General features: G+C 41.6%; 1 protein-coding gene across 1 annotated transcript in view; it reads left to right on the top strand.

Moving 5' to 3' along the window:
• The window catches only part of RNF150 (ring finger protein 150), a 168004-nt gene that overhangs the window by 14161 nt on the left and 140297 nt on the right, over window positions 1-13546 (top strand). Inside the window, exons 2-3 of the mRNA XM_013007115.2 lie at window positions 6530-6601; window positions 8307-8389. Coding sequence (XP_012862569.2) covers window positions 6530-6601; window positions 8307-8389 — 155 coding nt within the window. The remainder of the gene's footprint in view (window positions 1-6529; window positions 6602-8306; window positions 8390-13546) is intronic.

Genomic DNA, 13546 nt, shown 5'->3' with positions numbered 1-13546 from the left:
CCCCGTGAAAGGGTCGTTTGACCCCCAAAGGAGTCGCAACCTACAGGTTGAGAACCGCTGCCTTCATCAATCCCTGACAAAATGGCTTCCCTTTCCTCCTCAAAAGACATGTATGTGTATTGTATATATGTACAAGTTGAGGCTTGACTCAAAGGAATATATTTATATCATTTCCCAAGAGAAAATTCCCCATGGACTTGGTTGATGAATGCCTTATTATTTTTTTACTCCAGTTTCAAAGAGCTGTCCTTCCTCAGATCTGTTAATTCTGCTAATTTGAGAATCCTACTGTTAACCTCTGATGAACTTCTTTAACCTTTCCTTGCCCCCAGTAGCCAGAATCCATAATGAGATTTGTTTTTCTAATTCCCTAACCATTAATGCTGCTGTCCCCCATAATCCCTGATACTTTAATGTCAGCTTGTTTCACATTCCCTGGATAAATAATACATTTTTATATAAAAAATAATACATTTTATATATATTTGCATGTATTGAAAGGCCCTATTTTTTACGAAAGAGAAGACTGTTTTTAAATCCCACCCTCTTTTTATTCAGGTATAGCCAGAGAGAGATGCTACAGAAGTCTCATTGGCTATCTCCAAATTGACAGCCTAGACTCCACCCCTACACTCTTAATCCTTAAATTGACACCAGATTAGGTGACTACCACAAAAATAAAAATGTATTTACTTTGAGCCCAGTTTTATTACTTTTAATTTAATATTCTGTGGGATTCCAGCATTAACTAGATGTTTACTTGTGCTCACGTCTAGCATTTACTAGATGTTTGCTTGTGTTTCATTGACTATGCAAAGACATTCAACTCTGTGTAACATAATAAACTGTTTATAACCTTGAGAAGAATAGGCTTTCTAGAATACTTCATTGTGCTCATGAGGGACTTGGACATGGATCAAGAGGCAGTTGTATGAATAAAACCAGGGAATACTGAATGGTTTAAAATCAGGACAGGTGTGTGTCAGGGCTGTGTTCTCTCATCACACTTTTTCAATCTATGTTCTGAGCAAATCATCAGAGAAGCTGTGTTCTACGAAGAAGAGTGTAGCATTAAGATTGGAGGAAGGCTTATTAACAACCAGTGGTATGCAGATGACACAACTTTGCTTGCTGAAATTGAGGTGGAATTGAAGCACTTGGTGAAGATCCAGGATTGTGGCTTTCAGTATGGATTACAACTCAATGTAAGGAAGACCAAAATCCTCACAACTGGACCAATAAGTAACATCATGATAAATGGAGAAAAGGTTGAAGTTGTCAAGACTTTTGTCTTACTTGTGTCTACAAGCAATGCTCATGGAAGCAGCAGTCAAGAGATCAAACAACATATTGCATTAGGTCAATCTGCTGCACAAGACCTCTTTAGAGTATTGAAGAGCAAGGATGTTACTTTGAGGACTAAGGTGGACCTGACACAAGCCAGGGTATTCTCCAATGCATCATATGCATGTGCCTGTTGGACAATGAGTAAGAAAGGCCAAAGAAGAATTGATTCGTCTGAATTGTGGTGCTAGAGGAGAATATGAAAGTACCATGGACTACTAAATGAACAAATTGATTTGTATTGGAAGAAGTAAGGCCAGAGTGCTCCTCAGAAGCAAGGGTGGCTAGACTTCATCTTGCATACTTTTAGACATATTGTCAGGAGAGACCAGTCTCTGGAGAAGGACATTATGGTAGTTACATAATCTGTTGTCCATTTGAGACTATTACAAGTGAAGGGGTGGAGTTTCACCTGTCAATCAGGTCACAGCTTGATGACCTCATTTGGAGGTGCTAAGGTGATAAATAGCTCACTGGAGACGGGACGCATACTCACTCCCTGTAAAACATGAATGATGATGAGCCTGATGCAGCTACATGGATGCAGCCAGAGTCCTGGAGCTGGAGGAGCCAGTGTAGACTCACACCAGCACTGAGATGCTTCTGTCCACTGGATCCACAATACTTTCATCCACTGGGATGTGATCTTCCTGCATTCAGCATCATTGCATGTATTTCATGAGTCTGAAGAGGAATTTGTAGATTGGTATCAGGCATGTGGTCTAATATCAGACTTATGGACTTCATGGGTACTGGGCTGGGATGTCTTATCAATATTCAATTGCCCTTGTATATAAAGCTCTGTCTTATACACATGAGTGTCTATGGATTTGTTTCTCTAGTCTACACAGGCATCATGCTTGGTAAAGTGGAGGAGCGGTGAAAAAGAGGAAGACCCTAGAGGAAAAGGATTGACAGAATGGCTGCATCAATGGGCTCACGCATAGGAACAATTGTGAGGATGGCACAGGACTGCATAGTATTTCATTCTGTTGTGCATAGGGTCGCTGTGGGTCAAAGCCGTCTTTATGGCACCTAACAACACCATTGTAGCCCTTTTTCAAGAACTTTCAATTCTCAATTTAGGCCATTTCAATCTATGGTTTAGACGGACAGTTTTTAACAAGGCCAGAAACACACATCTGCTTACTTTACTAAGTATGACTTATAGCTTGTCATAGATTAGCCCAATAACTGACATTTTTCAATTTGTTTCTCATGCTTAAAAAACAATACCAAAAGGGAAAACACACAAAGAAATACCCTTGGCTTAAGCTTTTATTTAGTCATCAACTACTTTAGGAGTTTCCACTACATTATATGCTACAGCACTACCAGTTGTTATCAAAATTATGGTAACCGCAGGTGTGTCAGAGTAGACCTGGGCTCAATGGGGTGTCCAATGCTCTCCTGAGATCCTGAGAGAGATACAGGAAGGGACTCCTGGAGAGTATCTCTGGTCAAGATGCAAAGAATTAGTAGACAATGACTAGAGGAGGAGAGAGTTCCATCCTGGTTCATTTCACCTTCAATTCTTCCTTCTCCCTCTTTCCCCAGACTTGCCCCCTGGAACTTTCTCATTATATACGCTTCCTGTTTTTTCCTGCTGGCTTCTCATAGATGTGTACATAAATCTGTAGTGCACACGGGCATGCTTTTAGACAAAATTTATTCTTGTATTAAGACACCAGTATTATTTTCAAAAATATGTATGAATCATTAAAGAGAAAAAAGAAGAAAATACAGACTACAAGAATTTATCTTTCCAACTTATTTACATTTAATAACACAATGTTGAAGGAAATGCCACATGATAGGAATTTAGTAAATTCCCATTGCTTGGCTAGCTTGTTGGCTATGTGAATTGACTGACAGGGTAGCTGGCTGGCCAGATGTTGATTGATTGGCGGGATAGCTGCTTGGTAGATTGGTTGGTTGATAAATAAAAAGAGTGTTAGCTTTAAATGAAAACAAGCTCACTGCCAGTGAGTCTATTCTGACTCATAGCAACCCTATAGGACACTGGTAGAACTGCCCTGTGGGTTTCCAAGACTGTAACCCTTTGAAAGTTAGACTTCGTTTACTTAGGATTCTGACATTTAACTAATTCTATTATACTGAACAATCAACTATGTTCTACAACTCTCAGTCCATCCTATAAGACAGAATCATTCACATAGGATTGTTGTATGAAGCCTTAGCATGGTACCTGCATTAGAGAAATTGTTCATTTGTGTATGAGGAAGTACCCCAAAAAAACTCTGGAATCGCACTAGGTGGAGCTTTTATAGTAAGCAGTTTTCCCAGTAGGGGAGTATCAAGCAACTCTCTCCGAGTTAGTGCACCCTGTGGCATCACTTGGAAAGGTTCTCTTGGTCACAGTAAATTTTTTTTTTGTAAAAGCAGTTTCACTCTAATCTTGTTTTTTGTGATGGCTGGATTTAAGAGAATAGCATGTGGCTATGAAATTTTGTTTCCTGCTTGGAAAAATGCCACAGAATCTTGTGATATTGACCACAGCTTACACAGACAGCATGATGGGGATGACTTGATTGTATGAGTGGTTATCTCATTTCAAAAAGGGTGAAAAATTGATTGATGTTAAACCTCGTTCTGGATATCCATCAACTCCCAAAGGTTGAAAATCTCGACACATAATGCATTTGGAATTCATCCCACCAGGTCAGAATGTTAATCAAGCTTTCTATTTAGAGGTTCTGAAAAGATCGTAACAGTTTGAGACAACGAAGTCCTGATTTGTGGCATGGGGACTGGTGTTGCTGCCACCACTATGCACCTGCTCATGCAGTCATCTCATTGCACCAGTTTTGGGCAAAAACGCTGCATGCCTCACTTGTCCCATGCACCTTACTCACCTGACCTCGCTCTGTGCTATTCTTTTGGTTTCTGTGAATGTGGAGAGACGGGAAAGGACAGAGATTTGATGACATAGAAGAGGTGAAGGAAAAAAACAAGGGAGGTTCTTTTTTTTTATTTTTTTATTTCCTCCTTTGCTTTATTTGCCGTTAATTCTTTTTTTTTTTTTTAAACATTTTATTAGGGGCTCATACAACTGTTATCCCAATCCATACACACATCAATTGTGTAAAGCATATTTGTACATCATTTCTCAAAACATTTTCTCTCCATTTAAACCCCCGACATTAGGTCCTCATTTTTCTCCTCCCTCCCCGCTCCCCCCTCCCACATGAGCCCTTGATAGTTTATAAATGGGTATTTTGTCATATCTTGCCCTGTCCGACTTCTCCCTTCATCCACTTTTCGGTTGTCTGTCCCCCAGGGAGGAGGTCACACACAGTTCCATGTAATCGGTTCCCTCTTCCCTACCCATTCTCCCTTTACCCTCCCTGTTTTGCTACTCACACCACTGGTCCTATAGGGCTCATCCGCCCTGGAGTCCCTGCATTTTCAGTTCCTATCTGTACCAGTGTACCTCCTCTGGTCTAGCCAGTCTTGCAAGATAGAATTCGAGTCATGGTAGTGGGAGCGGGGAGGAAACCTTTAGGAACTAGAGGAAGGTTGTATTTCTCATCATTGTTACATCGCACCCTGACTGGCTCATCTCCTCCCCGAGACCCCTCTGCAAAGGGATCTCCAGTGGCGGGAGGTTCTATTAGCCATCCAAACAGATGAGTTTGGAAAATATTTCCAAGAATTGAATCGCAGATTTGACAAATGTATTAAGTGTAATGGAGAGCACTTTGAAGGTGATAAGGTTGTTTAATACAAATTTAAATACATAGCCTCTTTTTAGGTGGGGGGGGGGCGGTTGGGGAGAGCAGTGTGCCCCCTCATATGTCCACCATTTTAAAGGAGGAAAAACAGAAGAAGCTTGAGTGTTGTTTCTGAATGGATCAAAATCAGTGGAAGTAAATGGTCACTCTGTGCCCAAATGTTAGCTCCATTAATTTTAGACCTTTAAATATGTTCCTGCTGAATATATACATCTGACAGGCAAGAAGTATATATGTCCGAGAAAAGGATGACATAAGTGGAAAACTCATAGGCCAACTCTTTTTCCAAGATTAAAACTCAGTCCTACTTCACCACCTTCCTCTCTCACTCTGCTCAGTGCCTTCTCATTGGATTATTACAGGATGGTTTTAGACAGTAATTTTCTCTCTCCAAAACCAAAAAAATGTGTTATATTATTGCTTGGCATGGCAGGCTGTGGTTACACGAGTATTTGCAGTATAATCAACATGTTATTTTGAACATATGTGGTTTTGGTCTTTTTCTGAACACATGAATATATATAAACACACGGGGGCAAAATGGCACGTGAGAATGGGATAGGATAGGATAACACAAGTTGGATCCATAACATAAAGCGAAAGGACTACATAAGCAATTAAGCCCACTGGTGAAAAAGAGGAGGTGAAGTTAATTTCACCTACTCTGGTGATTTAGTGGTTACACTTTGGGCTGTTAACCACAAGGTCAGCAGTTCAAAACTACCAGCTGCTCTGCAGGAGCAAAATGGAGCTTTCTACTCCCGTGAAACGTTAATGTTCTCAGAAACTGACAGGCACAGTTCTACCCTGTCCTATAGGGTCACTATGAATCATCTCGATGGCAGTGAGTTTGGGTTTTGGTGGAGTGGCTCTCTCCATACCAAAATCCATGGCCATCACACAGATTCTGAACGTAGAAAGCATTTTTCACTATAGGACAAAGTAGAACTGCTCCTTAGGGCTTCCAAGAGTTTAGATCTTTATGGGAGCAGTCTCACCTTTCTCCCTAGGAGCAACTGGTGGGTTTGAGCCACTGGCAGGCCAGTAGTTAACCCACTGTGCCATCAAGTCCGCTTCCCTGCCATGTGGTGGGTGGCTAATGTTGGAACGTTTTCTCTTCCCTCTCGGTCCCCTACCCTGCCTCCAGTCTGCTTAGATAGCTCCTGTGCCCAGCATCACTGAAGGTCAGGATCTTTACATGCCACCTGCCACTATGCGGCATAAAGAACTGGTCCCTGTGGCCAAGCTTCAGTTAGTAGAGCCCCGTTGAACGGGCACCCCACCCCATCTCCTCCAGTCATTGTGGTTAACATTTGTACCACTTGTGCAGGTTCTCACAGCTAGCTTCCTTGGTTTCTTTATTAAATTGAAGAAATAAAGTCTAGAATTACACAGCTTTAATTCTAACAAGGAGCATTTGTTTTTTGCAGCGCCGACTAGGAGACGCAGCAAAGAAAGCCATCAGCAAGCTCCAGGTCAGGACCATCAAGAAGGGTGACAAGGTAACATTCCTCCTGCCTTTGGGTGAGCTGCTGTTCAGAGATGCTCTCGATATTTCTGGATAGAAGAGCGGGAGGAGAGAAGGGGGTGGTGGTGTATGCTAATAGCAATCATGCAAGGATAGTGTCTATTGCTTACTCCAATCTCTATTAAATAAACTGTAAAGCAATTTATGCAATGCATACAAGAGATAAGAACAGAGTTAGATAGAAAAAAATAAGAAATTGAAAAGTGCTGTTTGCAAAAGTCAGTATGAAATTAATATGTTAGTACAATTAGTAAGTGGTATAAATACATCACCTGGATCACAGAGATTGGTCCTGAGTCTAGATTGGTGCTTTTAGACAGTCAGTACAAAGGAGGAGACAATACTCATTTAGTTCAGTTCTTTAAAAGGTGTGTGTGGGGGGAGAACAAAAGTGTATTCCTGCTATTATGTTTCTCCATAAACCCTTACGAGGAAGATAGAGCGCCCCACCGGGCAATGTCCCCCACTTAGGTGCACAGTGAATGCAGGGAAAATTTCCATCTCCGATACTGAGAATGCAGAACCCGGTGTCATTGCTCAGACCCCTGGTAGAGTGGCGGGTATGTCGGGCTGATAACTGCTAGGTGAGCAGTTGGAAACCACCAGCCGTTCCACAGGAGAAAGAGGAGGCTTTTTATTCCCATAAACAGTTACAGATATGCCTGGCGTGTTGACTTCTTTGCTGTGATTCAGCATTTCTGCGGGGCCTTGTAGGACTTTCCTTTTCTTTCAAGATGGAGTTGCTTGTGTTCATTTCATCGTCTTGCAAGGCAGTTCTTTGTTGCTCTCATCAGGCCCGTAGACTCTGAAGCTCTCTCTTATCCCCAGGAAAAGTCTGAGAGTGGTGGCTACCTGAATGTGGGCTTTGGCCTCCGTTCTTCAGTAAGTCCATGATGACCCCATATAAGATTTCCAAGGCTGTGCATCGTTACAAAAGCAGACAGCCTCGTTTTCCTCCTGCAATGCAACTGGTAGGTTTGAACAGCCAGCCTCAATGTTTGCAGCTCAATGTTTACCCAACAGTGTCAGCGCAGCTCCTTGGAGGCGGTTAAAGAATTTGCAATCCTCCATTTATCCTGAGGGTCATCTCTAGTCAAATTGATTTGTCTCACAAATATGTACTACTATTTTCAACTATATAAAAGTACTGTTGACTTAATAAGTTAAAAAGCATTACTGAATGTTATTGTCTGTTTTATTGTTAAGCACGCTCCCTGCCCCCAATCAGAGACTTACAAAAATGCAGGAACTGTTACATAAGTAATAAATTTGAGTGCATGAAAAGAGGTTTATATACTAAAAAAATGAAACCATTATTTTAGAGTTCTATACACTAGATTCTAAAGAAATAGAGAGGTACAATAATATTCAGATAATTTTTAATTATCATTTCTCACCCTCAAGATTTGACTGTGTGTCCTCCAATAATTGTAGCAAATAGCGTTATTAATAATTGGCACATGAGAATATTGTTTTTCTCACAAAAGCACTTTCAGTGGGACCCAGAAGCAGTAAGCTGAGGTTGGGAGAAATGGAAACTAACCCAACCTGAAGTAAATTATTGATGGAGAAAATTGGCACCAGGGCCGCTGAAAGCTTTGCACAGGGCAGGCTCACCTTGGGTCTTTATGTAAGAGTTTAATGAAGAAAGTAGCTGATCTGTGCTTTCTCTGTTGCAGGAAACAGAGCCTGATTTTGATAACTGTGCGGTCTGCATTGAAGGCTACAAGCCTAACGATGTGGTCAGGATCTTGCCCTGCCGGTGAGTCACTAGTTGCTGGTGAAGACAGGGTCTTGTCTGAAGAGAGCCTGGTCAGCCTTGTTGGCTCAGACCTGCTCAGCCCAGCCCTGCCAGGTTGGTGTGTCTAAACATTTCTATGTTTACACTGCCAAAAGCCAAAAATCTGGTTCCTTCTGCATAACCTCGATCCTTGAATATATTTTTGTCTCATGAAATTGGAAATCTGCTTCTGATCCCCTTTGCATCAAAGAAAACCCACTGCTATGAACTAATATATATAGTTCATAGAACTAATATAATATACATATAATGCAGAAGCTGAAGATATGGCTCCATGGAAGGGTTTTCTTTAACAATGAATGTGTGATATTCAGAAGCATTTTCAAGTGTAGTTTAATTAAAATAAACTCTTAAAATAGTTTTACAAATGATTGTGAAGGATCCGAAACTCAGGACACGGTCAAGAGCTTATTGGAAGCCCAAAGCAGATTCCATGCCCCTATCCGATTCACTAGCAGGAAGCAGAGGGAGCCCAGATGGTGTAGTGGGCTCCACACTGAGCTGCTAATTGCTAGGTCAGCAGTTTGAATGCACCAGCTGCTTCATGGGAGAAAGATGAGGCTATCTACTCCCATAAAGATTTGCAGTCTCAGAAACCCAAAGCAGTAGATCTACCCTTCCGTATAGACCTGCTATGAATCAGAATCAGGATGACAGTGAGTGAATAGGAAGAGAATTTGGCAATTCCTCTCAAATTCTAGAACCCAAAAGCAGGTGCCAGCATGTAGAACACTAAGCTCTCTCCCTAACTAATATTCACTATTACGGTATCAGAATATTTTTAATTGCTAAAATAATACTAAATATTTTTCAGTCACCTTAAAACAGTTCGCCTATCCATTGAAAACCTGGTTTTAGGGGTTCTGTTTCTGTGAAATGTCTTAGCACTAAAAATTGAATGTATACTTTGAAGAAAGATTTCCCAGCTCGAAATAACTACCCTTCAAAGGTTATACTTAAGAGTATATAGACAGCTAACATGATGCCACATAATTCATATAGCAGGGGAAACAAACATCACAATGATGTCGCGCAGTCTGCTCATAGAACAAGACAGCTTGAAGCATTACTTAGAAATACAAAATAAATGCCAGTGTAATTTGGGATGAATTGGTTTGATTCTCCTAATTAATTAAAGTCCACTCTGACTCCTAGCCACCCCACAGGACAGAAGAGAACTACCCCTTTGGGCAGTAAATTTTTGCGGGAGCGGAAACCTCATCTTTCTCCCTGTGTGGCTGGTGGGTTCAAACGGCTGATCTTTCAGTTAGCAGCCCAATGCATAACCCACTGTGCACCAGGACACCTTTAGGGTGAAAGGGCTCCAGGCAAATGATCACTAGGAAAACAGGCCTTGAGAAAGCATACCCTGAGGGCCCAGCCAGAGCTTCTAACTCGTCCTTGGTTTATGGAGACTTGATCTCTAAGACAAAATTGTAATAAGGGAAGCAAAACACTTTGTGGTTTCCTTCTCTACAAGTACCCTTTCCAAACACTGCACTCGGTGTACACTCAGTGATTTCTAGAAAACGGTCCAAGGATGGCAGTGTGTGCGCGGCACACAGCCTCCTAGGCTGACAGCATCCGGCTCGATTATGAAGGGTTTTCACAAACCTCATTGTTTTAAGCAAAGACAAGTGCTCTCCTTACTCTTTTGACTTAGACTTTGATATGAGCGCTTTAAGGGTACCGGTAATTAAACATTTTAAAACCTTTTAAATGGCCATTGCAAATTAAAGTTAAATAGCAACTTTTTCCCTAAGGATTTAGAACCTTTTGCAGGTGAAATTAGGAAAATCTGCCATTAAATGTATATGCGGCATTATGTTAGCTGTACCATCCATTAAATATTAAATAATTTGTTCACTTGGTCTCTCCTGAGTATTCTTGGACTGTGCCTTTTTGACCTGATTATTCTGCTTCTCCGTTCAGCTCTTGATTCTTTGTGCTTCAAGTTCCTTACTGTCCATCCGGCTTGTATTTCCTGGCTGTGGAGCCTGCTTTAAATCACAATATGCAATGAGCATTATAAAACACTCGTGATAGTTAATTACTGTTTGATATTATACCAGCCACACACATCCACGTGTTGAATAGCATGTCTACTCTGTTTTTTCCATGCTGGTTTAAAATCAGGCTAGTTCAATGCCCTTTGCTGGGTTTTGCTCGACATGTTCACTGATGGAGATCATCAAACAATGCACTGGCATTGGCTTCTTAGTAGATCTTTCCTCTGGGGTATTATGAAGCCTGTACTCCTTGAACTTCGTAGGCTCACTTTCCCATTATTTCCAGGCTGACTCATCCCCTGAATTCTTTACATCTCTGTGGAATAAAATAGTTTTAAAAAATATCCCACTTTCTCTCATACTCTTTTCTGTGGGTGCATAACTCCTGACGTAACTCCCCATTCATCTCTTTCCTATTGTCGTCTTTCTGAGCTACATAGGTGTATGCTTGTATCTCAACTTCTTCGACATCATCTTTTCCTTTTTCTCTTTTGGAGACCCTGACATAAATGATGAAGGGTTCATAAATGTGTTCCCATCTTTATTTTAGTCACGGCAATCATTGACATGAAGTCAGGCAGATGTACCTACCAGCTCACTCTTCCCTCGCACCTGAAGGCGAAGCCTTCTGATGTGGTCTGGGCATGTCATTTGAGGGAGGGAACCACAACTGCACGCAAAAATCACAAAGTTTACTTCGATGTTTTGAGTTGATCTTAATATACAACTAAGGTACTCTCCAAGGAATTTTGGGTTTGCTCCAATAAATGTGTGCCATATTTTCATTATACAATATTTAGGGGTGGTATTGGTCATAAAAGGAGCCTTGGTGGCGTGGTTGCTGTAGCATGCTCACCTCAGCCCCACTTGGTGGTCCACGTGAAGAGAGAAATATTTAATGCTAACTAAGGCTTTTATATTCTCTCTCTCTCCTGTGTGGTCTGGGCAGATCTGCTACTTTCCCTGGGCTGTTTCTTTAGTGCTGGTCTCTTTAATGCATTCTTCTGGGGAGGGGATCAGCCTCGCTAGGACTGGTACAGCCCTGCAGACCCTCTGCTACATACAGATATGTTGCCCTCAAGGCTTGGTGCCTCAGGGTGAGGTCTGGTCCCTTTCTTGCTTTCCTGTGGAGACATGAACAATGCCCACCCCCTGTGTGGGTTAGTGCCCTGATCCCCCACTATCCACATCCTCCTTTTTTTACTTTTCCCTATCTCCTGCTTTTGAGTGGCTGCTATATTCATACCTTGGTTGGGTCCAACCCCTGCTAGAGTGATTAGACCTTACCCTAGGAATTTATTGATGTGGTGGCTTTTCCCCTATGGCCCTTGTGCTTTTTAAACTTACCTCAGTGGACTCATGTTGTACTTGTCCTTTTGTGCTTGCCTTACTTTGCTTAGCATAATTTCCTACAACTCTTCCCATGCATCAGTGTGCATCATGCAGTCATCATGGTTTTTTTAGGAATGTATAGTACTCTATTGAATGTATGTACCACAGTTTTTTAATTCATTTGTCAGTTGATGGAAATTTAGACTGTTTCCAATTCTTTGCAATTGAGAACTGTGTTGCAATGAACATTGGATCACAGAATTGTGGCTGTGGCCTGTTTCTTACTTCTTCTGGGCATATGCCCAGTAGGGGGATTGCTGGGTCATATGGTAGCTTGATTTCCATTTGTTTCAGGTATCGACAAATTGATTTCCAAAATGGCTGCACAGACATACAGAACCACTGGCAGTGGGTGAGAGTTACTATCTCACCACATCCCCTCCAACACGTGTTACTTTCTGATTTTTTGAATGGGGCTATCTTTGAGGGTGTTAGGTGGTATCTCATAGTTGCCTTGATTTTCATTTCCCTATGGCTAGTTGCAAGGGAAAGCCTGCCCCTAGCACATCATCATGGGTCTGGAAGGCACAGTTGTACAGTGATAATAAGTAAAGATTATAGGAAAGTCATAAAAAATCAGAGATAGAAGAGAGATTAAAATAATGGAGTCAGACACATTTCATGGTAGCATGCTCACCTCAGCCCCACTTGGTGGTCCACATGGAGAGAGAAAATTTAATGCTAACCAAGGCTTTTATATTCTCTGGGGACCTGCAAGACCCCTAATTACAGGTGAAGACATACATCACAGGAAGGGGTTGTGCTATAGGTAATACAGTAATGGGAGGGGGTTGAACTAGGGGTATCCACGTAATATGAAGAGGAGGGATTGGGGTATACATGTAGCAAGATGGGTGGATCCTAGATACAGGATGGCAGCCTAACTTTGGATGTCACTAAGTGGGTTTGATCTGTTCTCTGGATCTTCATAAGAACCATTATCAGTAAGGTGTAAACTCCACCTATGGGAACCAAACTAATGATCACAAGCCTCAGGGAGAAGTAGCCCATTGTCCCCAGCAGCAGGGAGCAGGCCCACTTGTGGTGGGATGGGACACCAGTCTGACAGCTGATTGCCTCAAAGGAAGTAACTTTTACCATTAGCAGCAAGCAGTGTCCTAAGTCTAACATATTTGGGGGAGACAAGTTGGGAGAAATCTTTCTGTTTCCCACAGCTAATGATCAGGATCATTTTCTCATACGTGTATTGGCCATTTGGATTTCTGCCCCTGTGAAACTTCTGTTCAGGTCCTTTGCCCATTGTTCAGTGAGCTATTTGTTTTTTTTCTTATTGCAGGCTAGCAGAGCATTGTAGGTCTTAGTAATAGGGACTTTGTCTGATGTGTCATTGCTAACGATGTTTTCCCAGGCTGTGGGCTCTCTTATTACTCTCTTGGCAAAGTCTTTCAATGTACACAGGTGTTTTATTTTCATTATAAAATTCACTTGTCAATTTGTGCTTTTCCTGTGTTTGTGTAGTTCCCTATTTCCAATAGTTTACGTTTTCCCTGTGCCAAAGTTGTTAGGTTTGTCTCAATTCCCTCATTGATGGCGCTTGTAGTTTAGGGTTTTACCTCGAGGTCTGTGATCCACCTTGAGTTTATTCTTGTTCATGGAGTGAAGTAAGAGTCTTGTTTCATTTTTCTTCAGGGAGATATCCATTTTTTCCAACACCACTTATTGAAGAGGGCATCTGCTTCGCATTTGATATTTTTGG

Source organism: Echinops telfairi, unplaced genomic scaffold (genome assembly GCF_000313985.2).
Source record: "Echinops telfairi isolate 266 unplaced genomic scaffold, ASM31398v2 ScPeMD7_2186;HRSCAF=2738, whole genome shotgun sequence".
NCBI lineage: Eukaryota > Metazoa > Chordata > Mammalia > Afrosoricida > Tenrecidae > Echinops > Echinops telfairi.
The sequence above is the reverse complement of the archived record's forward strand: the minus strand, read 5'-3'. Positions and strand labels throughout refer to the sequence as shown.